This window comes from Caloenas nicobarica, chromosome 23, assembly GCF_036013445.1.
Source record: "Caloenas nicobarica isolate bCalNic1 chromosome 23, bCalNic1.hap1, whole genome shotgun sequence".
Lineage (NCBI taxonomy): Eukaryota > Metazoa > Chordata > Aves > Columbiformes > Columbidae > Caloenas > Caloenas nicobarica.
In genome coordinates, this window is record NC_088267.1 from 5,836,850 (window position 1) to 5,858,169 (window position 21,320).

General features: G+C 50.3%; 1 protein-coding gene across 4 annotated transcripts in view; it reads left to right on the top strand.

Annotated features, from left to right (window-relative positions):
• RPS6KA1 (ribosomal protein S6 kinase A1) overlaps positions 1-15,792 on the top strand; it is a 45,775-nt gene extending 29,983 nt beyond the window's left edge. For all 4 annotated transcript variants that reach the window (XM_065650785.1, XM_065650783.1, XM_065650784.1 and 1 more), the window contains 20 exons: positions 2,075-2,191; positions 3,214-3,295; positions 3,562-3,642; positions 4,432-4,511; positions 4,865-4,971; positions 5,535-5,572; positions 5,697-5,839; positions 6,317-6,387; positions 7,031-7,119; positions 7,323-7,387; positions 8,373-8,475; positions 8,755-8,882; positions 9,349-9,474; positions 9,927-10,016; positions 10,258-10,416; positions 10,591-10,752; positions 11,351-11,427; positions 11,578-11,695; positions 11,983-12,120; positions 12,975-15,792. In XM_065650785.1, coding sequence (XP_065506857.1) covers positions 2,075-2,191; positions 3,214-3,295; positions 3,562-3,642; positions 4,432-4,511; positions 4,865-4,971; positions 5,535-5,572; positions 5,697-5,839; positions 6,317-6,387; positions 7,031-7,119; positions 7,323-7,387; positions 8,373-8,475; positions 8,755-8,882; positions 9,349-9,474; positions 9,927-10,016; positions 10,258-10,416; positions 10,591-10,752; positions 11,351-11,427; positions 11,578-11,695; positions 11,983-12,120; positions 12,975-13,097 — 2,097 coding nt within the window. In that variant the 3' untranslated portion in view covers positions 13,098-15,792. The remainder of the gene's footprint in view (positions 1-2,074; positions 2,192-3,213; positions 3,296-3,561; positions 3,643-4,431; positions 4,512-4,864; positions 4,972-5,534; positions 5,573-5,696; positions 5,840-6,316; positions 6,388-7,030; positions 7,120-7,322; positions 7,388-8,372; positions 8,476-8,754; positions 8,883-9,348; positions 9,475-9,926; positions 10,017-10,257; positions 10,417-10,590; positions 10,753-11,350; positions 11,428-11,577; positions 11,696-11,982; positions 12,121-12,974) is intronic.
• Positions 15,793-21,320: the final 5,528 nt, after the last annotated feature.

Sequence of the window (21,320 nt, forward strand, 5' to 3'; positions counted from 1 at the left end):
CCGCCTGCCCTGAGGTGCAGCCTGGGCTGCCGAAACCACTCACAGTTAAACACCCTGCGTCTTGCTCTTGGCCAAGATGAATTCCCACAGCCATGAAAATACATCGCTCCGCAGCTCCTGGAGAGCGGTGGTAGGAGGACGGGTCCTACCTTGGAGGTGGTGGATACAGGAGTTAATTTTAAATGTTCCTCTCAGCTGTGGGATGCTACAGAGAGAAACATGCAGGTTGTACATGTGCTGATGCTCTGTAGACCTGGTTTCTAGTGTTTTCATGAAGTTGAGGGGGAGGGAAACGAGCCGACAACTTCCAGGGTCTCTCCCTGAGAGCTGAACGACGTGGCAGGGCGAGCAGGAGGAGAATTCCTGGCTGGAAGCAGGAAGCTGTTCCTAACTAACATCTCTGCGGGAGACTAAAGCCTCCAAATGAAACCAGAAGCGTAAGGTGGCTGCTTTAAGCTGGGAGATCACACAGAAGGTGAAAACTTGTTGTTACAGAGATGATAAGATCTTTCTTGTCTGTTATCAGTGAGACCAGCAAAAGGCAGGAGAACATGTGGGGAGCTCGTGGTCGGGCTGTCCGTGCGAGCGGGGACTTCTCTGCCAGATTTTAGCGTCTGAACGATGCAGGATCTTGAGAAAACAAAGCTATGGCTATGGAAACAAAGCTGCCTCCTAATCTAGAGAGCAGCTGAGCAGGAGAGCGGGCAGGGAAGGGTGCTGGGTGCAGGTACAACCACATCCGCGGGTGCTCGGCAGGGCCGCCCGAGAAGGTGCTGGGAGGGTGGGGAGCGGGCAGAGAGAGCCCGAAACTTGGTTCCTGTTGTTTTTAAAAAGCTGCTTTAATGAGGTGGGTTCCAGACCCACTGAAGAGTTTTACAAAACAAAGCATAACATTGTTTCCTCCCATCTCCGCAAAGGGGAAAACTCAATTTTTGCCTTGACGGCAAAATCTGCCCTCGGGTCAGAGATCAGCTGAGTTTAGTCCCCTTTGGGACATAACCACTGGCTTTCAGGTCCAAACAGCAATCAGACACATCTGACACTGGATAACGTGGGACTGAAGTGCTAAAAAGCCCAGGCTTGCCCTTGCGAGATGTGCAGCTCCCAGGATTTCTGGCCAGAGTGTGATTTGTGGCTGTAGAATTGGGACGTTGAGTGGAACCTGCCCTGGGGGCTCTGCCCTGGTCAGCCGGGAGAAGGGCTGGAACGGGTCAAGTTCAGAGGAAACCCAAGTACAGATACATTGGCTCAGTATGGTCAAGAGACATAGAGGGAAAGGCACAGCTGGAAGACTAATAGGATAAAAAAAATCTCTTTATATTTGGGATGCAAATAGCAGCAGAAGGTGTTTCTGTTGAGCTGAACCCTGAGCTTTCTGCCCCAGAGCTATGGACAGAGTTTGCTGGGGTAGGTTTCAGCATCACCTCGGGGTCTGTGGCTGTTCTGTGCTGGCTTAGCTTCGTTGGTGAGTTTATTCTAGATACTGCTGACTACATCTCTTTATTTTTTTTTAAATAAAATAATGTGTTTTAAACAAAACATGTGCCAGAGACCTTGGCTTCCCCTCAATCTTCTTGAAGGCTCGAGTCTGTTAAAGCATCATCTGTATGTGCTGAAGATGCACTAAGGCTTATGCTGCAGAGTTGCTCAGATTGCTGAGCAGATGGGCTCCAACATGTCTGATTTTTACCAGCCCTGGCCATGTTTTGACAACAGTGCCGTATTTTTGTGTTGTGGGATTTTTAGTGGCATAAACACTCCTGGGTTTGCCACCAGTGCCTCAAAAAGGACGGTGCTTTTCAAGCCCTCTTCTGAAACGCAGTTCAAAGCAACGCAACACCTGCAGTGCAAGGAGCAGAGCGTTTGGAGAAGGTGCAGGATATTTAACAGGGCTGACTTATTTGTTCCAGATGTTGCAGCCAGGACACACCTGTGACAAGCACCAACTTTTATGGTTCTCTCAGATATGGTTCCTGTGAGTCTGTAGCTACAATCCTTGTTCCTTAATCCGCCAAGGCTTGCTTGCCCTTCCTCAGGAGGATGCTCCCAGTCAACTCTATCTCCTCGTTTTCAGGGTGAAGGTGTTGTGAAAGAAATCAACATCACGCACCATGTGAAGGAAGGCTCCGAGAAAGCTGATCCTTCGCAGTTTGAGCTCCTGAAGGTGCTGGGACAGGGCTCTTTCGGCAAGGTGAGCTCACTTCTTCCTCTGTGTCATACCAGATAAGTGATTTTGATAACAAAAGGGACTGTGCCCAATGAAACCACTTTCCCGATTCCCACCAGATCGTGAGAATCTGACTGGTGAGCCCGCTTAGCAAACGGTTGCTTCAAACTTGGAAGGCAAGATGCCTTCTCCTAAAGGCCAGCCTGTGCATGCAAAGCTCCCCTGTAATTCTTTTTTCAGACGATGGTTTTTCCTGTGAAAGCAGATGTCACGCAGGGCAGAGGGACCTCCTGCAGCTCTAGCTGTCAGTGGAATTGAGGACTTGGAGGACTCCGGCACGTTCCTCTCAGAGAGCTCTGGTTTTGTCCCCTGTTTACGGTCCAGTTTCCCTTCTGCGAAGGGGGAAGGAAATAGCCTTAACTCTTATCTGTTTCAATGTGTAAATAATCCAGGTCTCTTATGGACCATCTGCTCACATATTGAGTTCGTGTCAATCAGTTACCAGCACTAACAGTGGGGGCTTGTGCAGGACTGTGTGCTGTTACCTGGGCAAATGCAGCAGTGGTTTTATGCAAAAGAAAGGTTGTGTCTTTTTGAAGCTGCCTGGGACATCAGGGAAGGAGGTAAAAATCCAGAGAGGACGCAGGACCTGAACAATACAGGGTTGATCTGGCTGTCAAACCAGCAAGTCTCCAGGAGGTTTTGTGGTGTCCTGAAGTGTCAGTGCTTCAAATCCCAGCTCTGGGCATAACCACAGCCCCACGGGAGCTGCAGGAGTGAGCAAGAGGTGTGGGAGGTGGGAGATGAGGAACCTGCAGTGTAAAAGCCCAAGTACTGAAATGGCTGAAGATGGGGGGCGAGAGGAGCCTACATGCAGCACCTTCCTGAAAACCCCATGGGTTTCACATGCAGAGCTCGAGGGACATCTCACCGGCCCTGCGGCCAGCTGCTCCGTGGGGTTACCCTGGGGTTTGCCGCTTCGGGAGCCATCCAGCTCCTCCTGCTAATGTCTGGTGCTCGGCTAATGCAGTGTTCTTCTGCCTCAGGTTTTCCTGGTGAGAAAAATAACACCGCCAGACAGCAACCACCTCTACGCCATGAAAGTGCTCAAGAAGGCGACGCTGAAAGGTAGGAGACTCTTACTGTGACACTTCTGTCCTTCGTGTCTTAAAGAGCACTGGGGAGATGTTACAGCAGCCACTTCTGGGTGAAAGAGAAGTACCTTTATCTCAACCAACAGCCTCCTTTTCTCTCCATCTGTAAAAAACCCTTGTTGCCGTGCTGGAGGTGGGAAAGATCTGGCTCGAGCTGCCTGGTACTAAAGGGCTTAAGGCTGGCACTGGGGTACTGTGTGTCTTCTTCAGCATCTGAGCTGTTTCTCTCTCTTCCCACAGTGCGTGATCGAGTAAGGACAAAGATAGAAAGGGACATCCTGGCTGATGTAAACCATCCCTTTGTGGTGAAACTCCACTATGGTGAGTATGGAGCCAGTTGGGACACTGGGAGAGGGGCCGCAGGCTCAGACAGACACTGGCTGCTTTTAAACACAATAAAGAAAGATGCTACTACAGGCACAGCTGCTGTGAGCAGGTTGATGAGCACGAGGCATCCAGCTGCTTGGAGGATGCTGAGAGACTCTCATGGTCCTTAACAGGCTTCTGGAGAGCCCTGAGGTGGAGAAGAGGCTCGATCAGTCCATATCCCTCAGTGGCTGCGCTGCTCCGGAGCTTTCACAATCCCCTTAGCACAAATCCTTTCCTGGAAAGGTCTTTGGTCCCATGCCCGCTCCAGCTACTGCATGGGGAGCAGAGCATAGACTGGGAGAGAAGGTTTAAACATCAAATCCTTGGAATTAAAACATTAAATCAGGAGAAATGGAGAAAGCAGAATTAACTAGTGAAGGCAGAGTTTGGCAAGATCGATGCTCTGACTCTGAGGAAGGTGAGGACAGCTTCTGTCCCTCTAAAGTGACCAGTGCCTCTCTGGGGAAAACAGCCCCTTCCGTACAGCATCGCTGGCTGCAAGGGAACCAGCCCCCGTGAAATGAGGGTTTTCTGCAGCACCAGAGTCCTGCGGGTGAGCTCCCATTTCAACATCATGGGCAGGAAATCTCATTCACCCCAAAGAATTAGTCCTGTGTTTAACCTAGTAACCACGCAGGGCAGCTGCACAACTGAAGCCATTGGGATTTAAGTGATTAATTTAACACCGTGGAGCTTTCCCTCAGCAGAGGGGTCTGATGGCTGCTCCGGCTTGTGTTTCAGCATTCCAGACGGAGGGGAAGCTGTATCTCATCTTGGATTTCCTCAGAGGAGGTGACCTTTTCACTCGCCTTTCCAAAGAGGTGGGTATGCTCTGGCATCTCGGTGGGTTGCTGGTTGTGTCACCTCGCTGGGACGGGGTGAGGACAGGGAACGGGACGGGTAACGAGAAGTCGTGCCAGGTAAAGACAACTGGGAACATAACCTGGTGAACGTAAATGAAGAGTTTTTAAAAAAAACCTGCCTGCTGCTTAGCAGCCTGGTTTGGTTTTTGGTGTTGATGCTTAATTGATACTTCAGGATGGTGGGCGAAGCCTGGGAAACTCGGGTGTGAAAAAGCAGGGGGGAGCAACGTGGATGTGAAAGGTCCTGCGTGGGTGCAGTGGAGGTGGTCACTGCTGGCGGCGTGACCCCGGTGCCTGTCCCCTTTCTCCAGGTCATGTTCACCGAGGAGGATGTGAAGTTCTACCTGGCAGAGCTGGCTCTGGGGCTCGACCATTTGCACAGCCTGGGAATCATCTACCGGGATCTCAAACCAGAGAAGTACGTGTGGCACGGCTGAGACGGGGAACAGAGTCCTTCATCAGTCCCAAGCCTGTGGCCAGCAAATGCTGTCACCTTCTGGCACAAAGCCGAACGATGTCCCTGGGCCAGCCAGCCGGACGGTGGCAGTGCCAACGATGTGGCTCCCACTCCTCAGATCAGCAGTTAGGGCCAGGAGTGCCGTGGAGGCAGCATGTGTGAGCATTAACCCCTGGCAGTCTCCAGGCTCCAGCTTTAAGCAATCGAGAGCCTTGGGAGGGAAAATACACCAGGCTGGGTCTCTGCAGACACGTACCCGTTGCAGGAGTTGGTTATTCTTACCTGGAGATCAAAGGTGGTGTAACCTGGGTGGGTCGTTCATTCAATGTGAAGTTGAGGGTGTAGAGAGAAGGGAGCTGCTCCGTGTCCTGCTCGTGTCTTGGTGATGGAGCTTAAAGCACTGGGGGAAGGGACAGGGAACTTTCTCCTCTGGGAGATCTCGGACCAGCCTCTGCTGCATGTGCTTGTTCTCACCAGGTCTTACTGCAGACAGTAACTACTTGTTTTTTTCATTCATGCTGTAGCATCCTCTTGGACGAAGAAGGGCACATCAAACTCACAGGTAAGACCCTCCACAAAAGCCTTGTGCTCCAGCAAGCTTAGTTCTTGAAATACAGAGCTTCTCTTAGGCCTGCGTGATGGCTCAGAGCACATGGGTGCCTGATGACGGCTTTCCTCTTCTGTAGATTTTGGCTTGAGCAAGGAGGCTATAGACCACGAGAAGAAAGCCTATTCCTTCTGCGGGACAGTGGAGTACATGGCGCCAGAGGTGGTGAATCGCCAGGGCCACTCGCACAGTGCAGACTGGTGGTCCTACGGGGTGTTAATGGTACGTACCCAGTACCCAGCTGAGACCTGGCTCAGCAGCTGCTGCCGCGGCAGCTCTGAAACCCCCTGAAGTGCTTCTGTGTGTCCAGCAGACGTGCTGAGCTGGGGATGTTCTCCAGGCTCCCTGTTAGCGCTCTGTCCAGAAATGCAGCCTGCACCGCGCGTTCTCAGGGCTGGCAGAGCCCCTGCGGCCTGGGGGTGTCCGGGGTGTCTGTGCAGATCTGGTGCCACCATCTGGTGGTTGCTGAATCCAAGGGATCTGCAGGTGCTGCCTCAAACACGTTCCCACTGCAAACCTTGTGAACCAAGCTCACTCTGAGGAAACATGATGTCTGCAATCTGTTTTTAGAGCTGGGCTTTTGATCCCCTGCGAGCTTTTCGCCAGCTTTGGCGAGCTCCCGGATGAAGGTGCAGTGGGATCTGTGCAACCTTCAGACTTGCTGAGACGTGACCTCCCCTTCTTCTCTTTCTCTCCCAGTTTGAAATGCTGACTGGCTCGCTGCCCTTCCAGGGGAAGGATCGAAAGGAGACAATGACCCTCATTCTCAAGTGAGAGCACAAGGGTGATGGGAGCGGCTGAGGGAGCTGGGGGTTCAGCTGGAGAACAGGAGCTGAGGGGAGACCTTCTGATCTCTGACCTGCCTGAAAGGAGCTTGGAGCCAGGGGGGTCGGGCTCTGCTCCCCAGGAACAAGCGCCAGGACCAGAGGAAACGGCCTCAAGCTGCGCCAGGGGAGGTTGAGGTTGGATCTGGGGAACAATTTCTTCCCCAAAGGGCTGTGGGGCATTGGAACAGGCTGCCCAGGGCAGTGCTGGAGTCACCATCCCTGGAGGGGCTGGACAGACGGACATGAGGTTCTCAGGACATGGGGCAGTGCCAGGGGTGGGGAACGGTTGGACTCAATGAGCTTGAGGGGCTTTTCCAACCAAAATAATTCTATGATTCTAAGACAAGTTTCTCTTTCATGTATGTATAGGAGATGAGCTTCTGCTCTTTCTCTGAGCGTGTTGCAATTTGGGGGTTCTCGCAATTTAATGGCATTATTTGGCAAGCAGTTTTGTCCCAACAGTTAGTTTGAAGGGTGCAGTGTAAATGCCAAACAGATTATTGTACTTTTGGGTGTGGAGGTGCTGCAGTCAGCTTATGGGTTGACTCCTTTAAACCTGCAACCGATTGCCTAACTTCCTCTGCAGAGCGAAGCTGGGCATGCCGCAGTTCCTGAGCTCTGAAGCACAGAGCCTCCTGCGAGCCCTTTTCAAAAGGAATCCAGCCAACCGATTAGGTAAGACTTTTTTTTTTGGTTTCTGAGTACACCTGATGCTGTATCAGGGCCTCTCACATCCTCATGGGTCAGCAGCGTGTTCACACTTGTGCTCAGTTAATGGGTTCCCCGTAATACCCAGCTGTGTTGCGTACACTGGAGTAACCTTCGCTTTGTCGATGGTCCTGATTTAATGCAACACACTCCACGGGTGCATCTTTCAGGTTCTGGGCCAGATGGGGCAGAAGAGATCAAGCGCCATCCTTTCTACTCGACCATTGACTGGAATGTGAGTATCAGAAATATCAGGTCAAACTTTGACACCACTCAGCACCAATGAGTTCTGCCGGCTGCAGTAACAGTTGGGATGTTTGCAGACCGGCTGTGGGAGAGCTGCCAGTCCTTGTTTCCAGGAATCCTTCCCAAAACTAAAATTCTGTCATGTGAATAACTGTTTCATACCTGAGCTGCCTGTGACCTCACCCCGGTTTGAATTTACTCATCTCTCAGCAATGAGGTGCAGGTTTTAACTGGGGTTCGGCACCACAAGGATTGTCTTGCAAAAAGAGGGAAGGAATTGGGGAAGCGTTTCTGGCAAGGAAATACTTTGTTTTGCACAGAGAAGCAGGATGACAGCTGAACTGGCATTTCCCAGTTGCTTCTGGCCAGCTCCCTATTTTACCACATAATCCTGTTTCTTCCCTGTTTTCCTTTACTTGGTAAGGGATGTGGAGATCAGAGTTCTAATGCTTTCGAGGCACCCAGCAAACTGCCAGACTGATCCTCCAGCAGTGCTGGAAAGCTTATTTCCAATTGTTGCTTCAAGAAGCAATTTAAAAAGGCTGCTGGTGGGAGCGCGGGGATACAAATGTCATCCTGGAGCATCTCCTCAGGCTGTCCCTGGGGAGATACGTGTCAGCAAAGCCCTGACGGGGATTAGGAGGAGGTGGAAGAGCCTGGCGAGGTAAATGCTTCATGGATACTGCTGCTGGAGCGGGGCCAACCTACACAGAGAACTCTTTTTAAAATTTTTTCTTGATTTAATATATGGGAGAACTTGTAGTATTTCTCCACAAACTGACTCAAAAGCATCCCACTGGCCACGAGGTCTTCCCTCAGATTGCTGGGCTGTAGGTAAATGCTGTCACAGAGCTGTTTGTAATGTCACCAAATCTCTCCTCGGCCTCTCGTTCCTTGCAAAGCCTTTGCGCCTTCTGAGCGTGTACGAGAGCGTTGATCTGTCCGAGCACTTTGGAGCTGCCTTTGTCTTGCAGAAGCTGTACCGCAGGGAAATCAAACCGCCCTTCAAGCCAGCCGTAGGCCAGCCGGATGACACCTTTTATTTTGACACAGAATTTACATCGCGTACACCGAAAGGTTGGTACGGATTCATGCAAAGCCCAAGTTCCCTGTGTGAAATGATAACCGGATGGCTTCCCGCCGGTTTGCCGGTGCCAGCAGGGCAGGGTTTGCCTCCCGCTCGTGCTGCAGCTCCAGATGGCTGCAGCACCGAGGAGATGGCCCAGCCACCGAAATGTGGGATGGTTCTTGTCTTGAACAACCTAAAGAGGAGCCGTAGCTTCTGGGGAGCGAGGGGAAGGCTGCTGCCTCCCCAGGGCTAGCCCGCTCCAAGTTGTCTCTCACCTGCTGTTGCAGATTCCCCCGGCATCCCCCCGAGCGCCGGAGCCCATCAGCTCTTCCGAGGCTTCAGTTTTGTGGCGACCGGGTTGATGGAGGACGGGAAGGTGAAGCCTGTCCAGTCACCTCTGCATTCGGTGGTGCAGGTAAAACACGGGGACGGAGGAGCAGCGGTTTGAAGCTGCAGTGACGCTCCAGCGTGGGGCTGCGGGACCTCGGTACCATCTGGAGCAGAGTTAACAGGCTGCCTGAGGCAGTGTCGTTCTGTTTTGAATCCCTGCACCCTGTTCCTTCATTTCTATTAACTGTCACGTGCAGAGGTCGGCAGGGCAATGCAAGTCTGGTTGCTTTCAGCTCCCCAGGTGGACCCACGTGAATGCCCACGGCTTGATAAGTGTCACCGAAATGCACCACACTAGGTGCGGATAGTGTCAGCCCACTGACCTCCATCTGCCTTGTTCTCCTCTCCTCCCTGTCCCCAGCGGGAGGAGCAGCTGCGGGACGCACAGACAGTGTCTGTCAGCTCGCTCCGCGTTGCAGTTACTCCTCAGGTTGCACAAACCCTTCCCTGAACCCTTCCCAGCTCAGCAACTCTCCGCTCTCCTCTTGCAGCAGCTGCACGGCAAGAACGTCCAGTTCAACGACGGCTACGTGGTGAAGGAGGCGATCGGCGTCGGCTCCTACTCAGTGTGTAAACGCTGCATTCATAAAGCCACCAACATGGAATACGCAGTCAAGGTCTGAGATTTACCATCTGAACTGAACTCCCCTCTTAGATTTCTCTTCATCCCCACAATGATCAAAATAACATCCAGGAATGCAATTGCTTTCCCTGCTTGTGTACGGCCTAAAGGGGCAATTTCTGTGCTGCTGGGCGTGTAACTGCACAAGCTTTCTTGTCTAGGAGTAGCGGGGAAGCAGCGTTCTCTGCCAGGGGGAGGACCATATCTCACCTTTCTTTGCAAAGCTGTGGCTGTGTCAGCTCTTAACAAATAAGACAGACATAAAACTTTGGGATTTGGGGATGCAGAACTGATGAAGCAATTAGGGGATTTCTAGAGCTTATTGCTGAAGAAGGCAGGGGACAGGGAACGGTGATGGCACAGGATCTTTGCAGGGCTCAGCTCGTTTGCTTTGTCCTGTTCTCTTTCCCTCTCCGTTGTGGCTGATGCTCGTCCCTGATCTTGCAGGTTATCGACAAGAGCAAGCGAGACCCATCTGAAGAAATAGAAATCCTCCTGCGATACGGGCAGCATCCAAACATCATCACCTTGAAAGACGTAAGTGTAACTTGAATCACTTCCCTGTATTTCGGTTTAGGAAGCACAAACTGGTCTACAGGGCGGGCGAATGCAGCTGCAGCGCCCCAGTGGCACCGCTCAGTGTGTCAGTCTGGGCTGGGACGGCATCCCCAGAGCCAGCTCTGCGTTGCTGATTTCTGTCTGCTGCTCGGTGCTACAAGTACCAAAGGGAAGCTCTGGAAGCACTTTTGGGTTAACCCCTCTGTGTTTGCTTTGGTAGGTGTACGATGATGGGAAGTACGTGTATCTGGTGACTGAGCTGATGAGGGGAGGGGAGCTACTCGATAAAATCCTCAGACAGAAATTCTTCTCGGAGAGGGAAGCCAGTTCGGTCCTGCACACGATCTGTAAAACGGTGGAATATCTGCATTCCCAAGGGGTGAGTGTGGTCACATCCATTTTCCTGGGAAGCTGTCTGGCATTGCACCACTCTCCCTCTCCTCCTGGGAGTAACTCTACCTGCCAGGACTATTATTTCTTGCTGGTGTTGCTGTCTTGGCAAGCAACCTTTGTTTTCCTGGGGTACGAGAACGGCCCTTCCTTTGCTCCACAGGTGGTTCACAGGGACTTGAAACCCAGCAATATTCTCTACGTGGATGAGTCAGGAAACCCCGAAAGCATTCGCATTTGTGACTTTGGCTTCGCCAAGCAGCTGAGGGCTGAGAACGGGCTTCTCATGACTCCTTGTTACACGGCAAACTTCGTGGCACCCGAGGTAAGCACCTGCCTGACCTGAGACCCTTTGGTACCTCTCGTGTCCCTCACCAGCCTGTGCTCTCGTTTCCAACTTCCATTCTGCCCTGGAAGAGGTAATTACAGAAATACCACTTGTCGTAATGAACAAATAGGGGATCTCGAGTGCAGTTACTCTGCAGTCCTCCAACTTGTACTGTCCTGATAAGGGGCTCTGCCTTAACGTAGTGAGACTTTAAAACCCCAGGGATTTTCTAGGCTGCTTCTCGTCCTGATTAACTGACCTGTTGAAAGAGGTGGGATGATTTTCCACTCGGCTGTCTTGGTGTGGAAGGAACAAGAGCCAGCGTGCCATGGGGCATGCACGTGGTGTCACCGCACGGGAACGTGGCTTCTGTCTTGCTTCTGGTTTTGATGTGCCTGGGGGGTTCCTCTGTTCCATGAATCCAAACTCTGATGTGAATACTGATCTTTAGTCCAAGACTTTGCTGTTCAGCAGGGCTCTTGGAGTTTTGCCTACAGACTGCACACAGGGCTCAAGCTGCTTCTCACGAGCTGAAATGAGCTCAACGACAAGAACTGAACACACTCTTTTTCTGTCCTTTGCCTATCGTGTTCAGGTACTAAAACGCCAAGGCTACGACGAGGGCTGTGACATCTGGAGCCTGGGAGTTCTCCTGTATACGATGCTCGCAGGGTAAGTGCCGCTGTCTCACTGGAAGGCGATGTCTGGAGCTGTGACCACCTCACTCTCAGACACGCTCCGTGGTGGCAGCTGGACCTGGTGTCCTCGATCCCTGGCTGGGTTACAGGACGGGAAATGAAATGCTCTCTCTTCTCTCCTCAGCTGCACCCCGTTTGCGAACGGTCCCAGTGACACTCCAGAAGAGATCCTGTCCCGGATAGGTGGCGGGAAGTTCTCCATCAGTGGAGGCAATTGGGACACTATTTCTGACATGGCCAAGGTGCGGTTTGATATTCATCTGCGTTACATTAAAGGCTTGAGGTCAAGCACGGCCAGTTCTGTGAGACAAGTTCAAGGCAGGTTGGGGAGGGAGGAGAGAGCAGAAAACCAGCAGTGTAGCTGCTCCTAGGTATACTGAAACCGTATTTTGTACAAAAAGAGATTGATGTCTGTGGACTTAAAATTTGGCCATTGAATTTAAATCCTAATTTGGGGACAGACAGGTGGTATTTCTGCATTTGAAGTATGAAATCTTCTAAAGTCTAGCTTTCCAAATGATGTCCTTAGGATCTGGTATCAAAGATGCTTCACGTAGATCCTCACCAGCGTCTAACGGCCAAGCAGGTCCTGCAGCATCCCTGGATAACCCACAAGGACAGCTTACCCCAGAGCCAGCTCAATCACCAGGACGTGCAGCTTGTCAAGGTACAAAGTCTGGGCTGCGCCTCCAGCTGGTTCCTGGTGTCCCTGGGGCTGTACAGGGCAGCGCTCTGGGTGGGTGACAGTGCTGTGGACCGAGCAGGACGGCAGGTTGGAGAGAGGGGGACCAGGGGAGGCAATACAGACAAGCTGGGTTTTGGCAGGAAAACCTGGGGAGGTTCTTTAACGGCATGTCGGCATGGGAGGGAGATGTAAAGAAAAAGGAAAGATGTTTGTGGGCCTGGCTACTCTGGTCTCCCTCTCTGCTCCGCTCTGGTGAGACCCCCTTGCAGTGCTGCGTCCAGCCCTGGGGCCCCAACATCAGAGGGACATGGAGCTGTTGGAGAGAGGCCAGAGGAGGCTGTGGAGATGCTTGGCGAGCTGGAACAGCTCTGCTGTGGGACAGGCTGAGAGAGTTGGGCTTCAGCCTGGAGAAGACTCCAAGGAGACCTTAGAGCAGCCCCCAGTACCTAAAGTGGATCTACAGGAAAGCTGGAGAGAGACTTTTTACAAGGGCGTGTAGTGACAGGACAAGGGGTGGTGCTTTTAAACTAAAGGAGGGAGATTCAGGCAAGACATGAGGATGAATTGTTGCCCCTGAGGGTGGTGAGAGCCTGGCCCAGGTTGGCCAGAGAGGTGGTGGATGAACCATCCCTGGAGACATCCCAGGCCAGGCTGGACGGGGCTCTGAGCAACCTGAGCTGGTGCAGATGTCCCTGCTCATGGCAGGGGTGGGACTAGATGAGCTTTGAAGGTCCCTTCCACCCTAAACCATCCTATGACTCAATGATCTCGTAAAGCCATGATTCTGAAATAACTCTTCCACACCTAAACAAGTTCTCTCGTGCCTTCTCTCCAAGGGGGCGATGGCTGCCACGTACTCCGCACTGAGCAGCTCCAAGCCGAGCCCCCAGCTGAAGCCCATCGAATCCTCCATCTTGGCACAGCGGCGGGTGAAGAAACTCCCGTCCACCACCCTGTGAGGCCGTGGGGGCGGCAGCCGCGCGGTGCAGCCGCACCAGACTTGGCACATCTGCCGGACACGGGGCAGGAGGTCAGGCGGTCGATGCCAGCACAGGAGCCCCCTCGAGGACGACTTCTCAAAAGGCCACGTGCCTTTGTGTTGCTGAAAGACTGGCTCCTTCTTGCGTGGACTGATCTTTGCTGAGAGAACTCCACTGTAAAACTTTTTTTGAAGTGTAAATTGTCAATTTTTAAAGACATCCATCTGTGTATATGAGAACTAGAGTGTATAACTGATGTCAAGAGGCACTAAAAAGCAGCTCTGATTCACCCTTTCCTGTGTAGGGCCAGAGATTTGTCGTAGCTACATCATTTCTTAGGAGCGATCCTCTCCAATGCCATCGCAGCTGGAGGACTGTGTAACGTTTGGGGTTTAGGCTCTGGGGTTTTTCCTCCCTTGAACCTTTGGGATCCCTCCCCAGTCAGCCCTGCAGACTCTTGGCCGGCAGCACTCGTGCTTGTAGAGGACCTCCCTCCCCTTCGCTCCTTGTGCGTGTTCAGAGTGTAAAGTCGATTTTTCAGACTCCGTTTCCTCCCCTCTCCTGCCCTCCCCCAGCCCAGCCAGCAGTTCTCTGAACAAAATAAACCAGGAGTTTTCCAAAGGCCCCCGGAGAGGCTGGGCTGGCCGGACACCTGCTGGGTTGGGCTCATTCCTCCCATCTCCGTGTTCTCCCTGTCACTCCGTGGGGACTTTGTCACCTGCATGGGGGGGATGACAAGGGAACCTTCTCGGCCAGGCTGAGGCTTCGCGCTGGCTCTGGCTGCTGCTTTTAGCATTTTCGGGTTTCCTTTCCTTCAGCAGGAACCTATTAAACAAACCATCCTTTTTTTTTTTTTAATTTAACTTTATTCTACAGCTGGTAACTCAGGGTTTCTTTCTGAATTGTACAATAAATGTGTCATTAGGTTGATGGGTTTTTTTACTGACTGACTTTTAGCTGCAGAACAAGTGACCCCGTCGTTTCCCCAGCTCTTAGGGGGTGATGGCTCTCGCCTGCCTTCTGGGAGATCTGCAAAGCTTTTTCATCTGGCCTTGGATGGGAAAACCAGCTGTGCTGTAGAAGGGCTGCATATTATGCCACCTTCTCTCAGGTGCAATACCTCATTAATAATTAATTAGAACCAGTTATGGAATAAGGCAGTGATCAGCAGGAAAAGAGCCAGGCTGCTGAGGGAAACTTCTTATTCTCAGGACATTTTAGTGCTAAAAGAAATGAGCACTTGGAAGCAAACTGTGCTGGAAATAAATTCCTGACCCGTTCCGGCTTGCAGGGAATGGCTGGAGCTCCCTGGGCCAGCGGTGGTTTCTCGGGAGGAGCAGGAGAGCTCCGGGCACTCAAATGCAGCGAAGGTTCTGCTGTGAATTCCTGCTACTTTGGGCTGGGTCTTAAACCAAACACTTGCCCTGCTCGGATGGTAGCTGGCATGTTTGTATGAAATTGTAAATGTTTTCAAATACCAGTCAGGAGAAACGTGACAACCTTTGCTTAATCCTCCCTGTAGTGGTGCTGGTGTGAGGCCAACTAGTGACAACTCCAAGGCATGTAGGACAACCCGGTGCAAGCTCTGCGGGCACAGGGGAGCAGCCCAGGATACTGCAAACTCTGCCCGGCCATACACGATACCTGGGGCTTCAAACCCCGATAATCGGAGCATCAAACCCTGATAATCAGGGCATCAAAGCCCGATATCGGAGCACCGAGCCCTCCGCCTCGCTGGGGTGTTTGTGTTTGGTGCAGCTGCAGCTCCTGCGGAACACGGTGAACAAGAAGGGCTACACCTTGTGTTCTGGGGTGTTTTTAACCGAGTTGTTTCGAGTGATCCTTCCGTAAATAAGAATAAATCTTGATTTTTAGTTCCAAATCAACCAAGTGGTGTTACTTTTTTAATTCCAGTGCTCAGTAAAAATGGACTTGTTGCTCTTTCTGTGTACGAGAACTGTAGGTGTTTGTAACAGGTCGGGTGCACCCCCTCGTTCCCTTTCTGGTTTTGTCCTGACAAACGTTTGCCAAAATACAGTTGAGACCAACTGCTGTCATCTTAACCAAAATTGCATTATTTGAGGTGAAAGTTGGACCTGTGTTGGGCTGGGTCTCCAATGCCTGTTGCGGGGAGCGAGAAGGTGTCCTAGAGGAGACCAAATAATCTGCACTCACAAGAATTCATTCAGCTTTAATTTGGGACAAAGAGGATGTACAGCTTAACTTTGTCTTGATGTGAAAAGGGACAAAAAATGTATTTTAACTTTCATACATGAGGAAATCTTTACAAGGAAAGCTGCTTGTGTTATTTAAGGTGTTCAATAGTTGACTTGTCCTTTAAGGTTTTGTCCTGTACGTCCATACGAAAGCTCAAGGGAGCAGAAATCCTGGAATCCAGCCTCTAATAGCTGAGTCTACCTGGAATTAACCTGTGCGGAAATAGCGTGTTAATCCACAAACAAGGAGCCTGAAAATAATATTGAGCAGCTCTCATTATATAATCCAGCTGCTGTATAGGAAAAGTGAAACTCTCCTTTTTTGGGAGGTAAATCAGCAACATTTTCTGTTGTAAAAGAGGCTGACCCAGCTGAGAGGCTCTTTTCCTTCTTCCCACTGTGTAACTTAGTCGTGCCTTCCTCTTAATGATGTGGTGCTGACCTCTGTCAAATTAAACGGAGCATAAATAAATGTATTTTGGCCTGAAAAATGTTCCCACCATGATTTTTTTAGGCTGTCTTTAAAACCAAAGGCCATTAACTTTCTCAGCAATCATATTTTTTTTTCTTTAGTGAAACTTCACTGAGCAACCAATCTGCTCTTTAACTTCCCATCCAACTGATGCAAATACCCTCAAGTCCCCACCTTCACGTTAGTTCATGTAAGTGTTTTTTCCTGCTTCTTTTGCCATCTGTGGCCAGTGAACCACGCGGCCGGTGGCCTCCTGGGTGCCACCAGCTCCTCGTGGCAGCCACCGCTGCCTTCCCGAGAACGTGGGAGGCTTCGGAAATACTCGGCGACTTCAAATGTGTTTGAGGGTATGTGGGGCGGATGCTGCGCTTTCATGTAATATTCAACAATTTAATCCCTCTTTGAACGCGCAGAAAACATTGAAAACATTTCAAGGTCGTCTTTTGCAAGTACAGAAGGGGCTCTGAATAAAACCTTCATTCATGCCACGGAAGCTGGGGGTCCGCTGCCACTCCATTTCCTTGGTTATTAAAACATCAATTTGTCTTACTACTTAAGCTGAGCTAACGCGCTGCCTTCCTCCCTTTGTGTCGCGCTGGAACACCTGCCATTAAAACTCATTCTACTCCGGAGAGAAACTCCCTTTCAGATATGCTTGTCTGAAAATAAATTGACATGTAAAGGTCCCTTTTGTCGAGAAGCGTGTGTAAAAGTGCCGGGGTAAGAAGCTGAGGGCTCACAAAAGGAGGCGCTGACTCTAAATGATGCATGTGGAGGGGTTAGAAATGGGAAATCTGGAGGGCACTGGTGTAAATGGGCTGTCGTACGGCGTGAGAAGGATCGCGCAGCTGCGTCCTCGGTTTGCTGTTAGACTTGAAGATTTGGGGTGATTTTTTGTCTAAACCTGTGGCGGTAAAACCACTGCATTGTCTCGGGGTGAAAGGCTGCGCTCCATAGGGACCCACTTGGAGAAAACTCTTTTTTTTTAGAAAAAACGTTGTTATTAAGAATACCCCCTGCTTTTTAACACGTGCAATGAAAACTGGGAGCATTGGTGGTGAGTCCTTTGATGTCCAAGTGTAACAAACTCCAGGGCTCTGGTGTTTTCTCATGGCAAAAATTTGTATCGCTTTCAATTAGGAAGCAGTAAAAGAATCCTTGGTTATTTGTTCTGTCATACAGGCAGCAGTGTGAGATAGCAAAAGTTAAATATTTTTATTTTTAATGGAAAGAACTATTTTCTTTGAGTTCCTCGTACCCTGTGGAGTCGATGGCTCCCTCCTAAGAAACAGTTTTTAAGTAGGTCTCTGGGCAAAGCTTTGGAGTGGAGTGCCACTGCTTCGAAATCTGCTCCAGCGCTGAAAAGATGGATGGGTCCTGTGACTGGAGGAAAAAGTCAGTTTTCTGGGGTGGACCTGGCGTTCAGCTGCTGCTCATTGGGTTGCTGCGTCTTCTAGCGAAGAAATAACTCACTTCATAATTAAGATCAAGTCAAAATATGTTGAGGGTTTGAAAGAACAAAAGTGAAATGTGCCGATTAATCCTTCTAGATGAGCCAGTGCCACTCCTGGCTTATCAAACAAGTACAAACTCGTGTGCTGCTTGGCTCTAATGCTGTCTTATTTTTAAACAGCAGATGGTGTTAGAAACCTGTACCAGGTGGAACCTCTTCAGTTTTATATGAGAGATCAGAAGTAGCAGCAATTTCTCCTTTCCCAAGGGGTAGTTCCTCCAGGAGACAAACAGCAAGCTGGGCCTCTGCTTGGGCGTTTATTGTAGAGGGAAAAACTTTTGTGTCACATATGTTCATATAAAAGAAAGCAATTCTGGTTTGACTTATTCTGGTTCTAATAAAAGGGACCTGGTGATGGTCTCCATGATCCTCTAGCAGAGATGGAGCAGGAGAAATGAGCTGGTTTTGCCGGTGTGCCTCAAACTCCAGCTCCAATCTGCTGTAGTCTATTGGTTTCTTGTCTATGATAATAGCACTTCGCATGCTTTAAGTGTTTTATAAACATTTAATTACTGCAGCATTTGACTCCAAGCGAGGAATCTCTCATCCATCCACATCTTGCAAGGTTTGTGAAAATGATATTCAAATTATAGAATTGCAAGAAGGGCTGAGTTCAAACTTCACTTAAAGAAACCTCCAGTAGTTGGGATCTATGAGCATCACCTCATTATTTGATCAAAGTCGCTTTTTCTCCCACGCAGCAACCACTTGTAATTTTAACATGTGTTCTCCACCCCAGCTCCCAGCTCTAATTTTTAAAAATGGTAGAGAAATGCAGACTTACAGCATTTTTTGCTGTGCCCGCCTTCCTCAGTCAACTCAGGGGCTCAGCCTGTGGGGAGGCCCCTGGTCTTCCTGGGGTTTGTGAAACCAAGTGGAAGCAGCAACTAAAATTAAAAAAGCTCATATTGGATTAATAATTTCTCTTTCACCAGCTCCCTTTCCTGTACGGCAGATAGTTAAATGCAGACAGGGTGTGCAGTAATAGAAATCACTTATTTTCCATGAAAAGAAAGAGAGTTGTTGGCGGGCTGCGTGCGTGTTTTTGTGGATGCACACAAACGATTGCTTCTGGTCAGGGCAGAAAACCCAGATGAGAAGTTTTTCCTCTCCAAGACACATATGAGCTGACGCTGATCTCACTGCCTTGGTGAGGGGTTATTCTAAACCATCGAGGAGAAAACCAAGGTCTGCAACTGTAATTCTGAAGGCTTATTGTGAACTCCTTTTAATAAATGCCACTACTGATAATTAGACCCTTTTAATGAGACAGATCCCCAGTTTCAAGGCCCCAGATCACTTGCTGCTGCGCTCGCTCTCAGTGCAGTGATTTGTGAGCACGCGACGAGCAGCGACTCACAAAGTAAAGCAGGATTCCCTTTCCTGCGCTGGTTAAAGGCAGGGTAGGGAGCTCCTGTGATGTTTCATTAAAGCTTTTCTCCTTGTGGCAGAGCAGATTTAATCAGACCCGCCTCCTAGTTCCAGCTGCTGGGTTTGAAGGCTCTGATCTGTGCGCTGGGTGCACGCCTAATTATGGAGGCAATTCCCATGGATACCAAGAAGAATTGTCTGTACTGGCAAAAATGATCCCAGCTGGGAAAATAGTGAAGGAAAATGTGTTGAAATATTCTGGAGGAGACTTCAAAAGTTTCTGGAAATGTAAGCGAAAAACATTTCCAATGTTCTTGCACCTGAATGTGCAAATGTTAATTGTTTTAAAACTAAGATACAGGTTGTTTTCATTCTGGTTTGCAGGAGTTGCTGCTTTTTGTGCTGCCGAAGGATTTAACAGCACGGCAAAACTGAATTTAGCCACTCCCTTGTTACCTGCAGCCATATTCAGCTGCTTTTTCACCCTTGTTTTTGTCCCCTGCAAGGTTCCCTCTGCTCACCTGTACAGCACGAGAAGTATATGTTGAGAAAACGGCCAACAGTTTGTGTTTCCGTAAGGGGAACACCCCGGGGGGACGCCTGCCGAAGGGCTGGTAATTCTGGTTCCGTCTGCAGTGCTGGTGCATGGGACTTCGGTAACTTACTCCCCTTTATGCCTCATTCTTCTGAAACGTAATAATTTAAATAGCTTATTTCTGTGTAAGTTAATATTTGAAGGGTCTGTCCAAGGAAAAAGAGCACTCCCCAGTTAAAAAGAAGAGGGGAAATACCCAGTCATGCACTGCTCAGATGTGGAAAATTAAACAAATATGATTTTAAATTATTTTGCAATTGTTCAGCTGTGAGAGCTTATGTTCAAACTGCATAGAGAAACAGCTGATTTTTTTGTTTAACTAGACAAATAAAAAAATCTTTTTGAGGATTTTTTTATTTCACTTTGGGTTTGTTTGGAGGCTTCTGGGAAGAAGCTAATCAACTACACGATGATTCTAACTTGTATTTATTTCCCTAATTTATCTCCAGCAGGAGCTCAGACACTTTTTGAGATGTTAGAAGCTAACACAAACACACAGAATCAGGAAAGCTGTAGGACTGTTGGGTTGGATTTCCATCTCTTTTTCATCCAGGGCACCTGCTCTCCTTTCCCTCCCCCCCACCCAGTCTTCCCAGCTGTCTGTCTGTCTCATTTATGTCAATTAGAGACTCAATGCTGCCTGATTTAATTGGCCTGACTTTCCCCTCTAATAGAAACCTAAGTGCAGGCAGAGTAGGCAGCTCTCCTGCCTGGCCGGGGAAGGATTCTCTTTCTCTCGTGGTTGGGAGGGCTGGGGCTCATTTGTGGAGCACAATAACCTGTTTGTTACAACCACCATGGAGAGGCTGGTGACCTCCTAATGGGGATGGGACCCGGGCAGTGATGTCATTTGAAAGCTTGGGGGTATTTCTGAGTGGTTAAGGAATTCATGTGACCAGTTGCTCACCTCAGGTTGGCTTTCTGTGTGTTGTAGAGGTTGAGGTTTGCTGCCCAAGCTGGCATTTCCTCCTGCCAGAATCTGCCTCTGCGTGCACTGAGGTCAGTAAAGCAATGCAACTTCCACCACCTGCAGCTGCAGAGGGCTCATCCCTCCTCTTCAGCCACTGCCAGAAGCACTTAATCATGAGTGAGGTTGACCAAGACCTGTGTTTCATGGGCTTTACGTGAGGGTCTGGCTCTAGAACAGAAGTAGAATAGAATAGTTTGGGTTGAAGGGCCCTTCCCAGCTCCCCCAGTGCCCCCCCTGCCATGAGCAGGGACATCTGCACCAGCTCAGGTTGCTCAGAGCCCCGTTCAGCCTGGCCTGGGATGTCTCCAGGGATGGTTCAGCCACCACCTCTCTGGCCAACCTGGGCCAGGCTCTCACCACCCTCAAGGGCAACAATTTCTTCCTCATGTCCGGCCTGAATCTCCCTCCTTTAGTTTAAAACCATCACCCCTTGTCCTGTCACAACAGGCCCTGCTCAAAAGTCTGTCCCCATCTTTCTTATTGGCCCCTTTTAAGTCCGGAAAGGCCACACTAAAGTCTCCCCGGAGCTTCTCTTCTCCAGCCGAACACCCCAACTCTCTCAGCCTGTCCTCCCAGCAGAGCTGGTCCAGCCTCGGATCATTTCTGGGGCTCCTCTGGCCCCTCTCCAGCAGGTCCATGTGTGTCCTGCGCTGAGGACCCAGAGCCGGACCAGCACTGCAGGGGGGTCTCACCAGAGCGGAGGGGCAGGATCCCCCCCTCAACCTGCCGGCCCCTCTTCGGGCAGCACCTGGAAGCAAAGCAGCTCAGATGAAATCTTTTCCCTCCCTCCGCTCCCCCTCTGACAACCGAATCCCAGGAACCAGAGGTGACCTACTTCTCCCTGGCTCCTCACTTGCGTCTCCCTGACAAACGACACGGCCCTTCTTCAGCCCTCGGCAGAAATGCGAGTTTCCCAAATAAGCTGTCCCGTGGATGTGCCAATATTAAACAGCAACAGTACCATCTAGTGACTTAAACTTACAGGGAGCATCATTTAGAAGGGGAAGAGGAAACCTGGGAATTTAGGGAGGCCAAGCAAGGGCCCAGATTTGCAAATGAGATCTT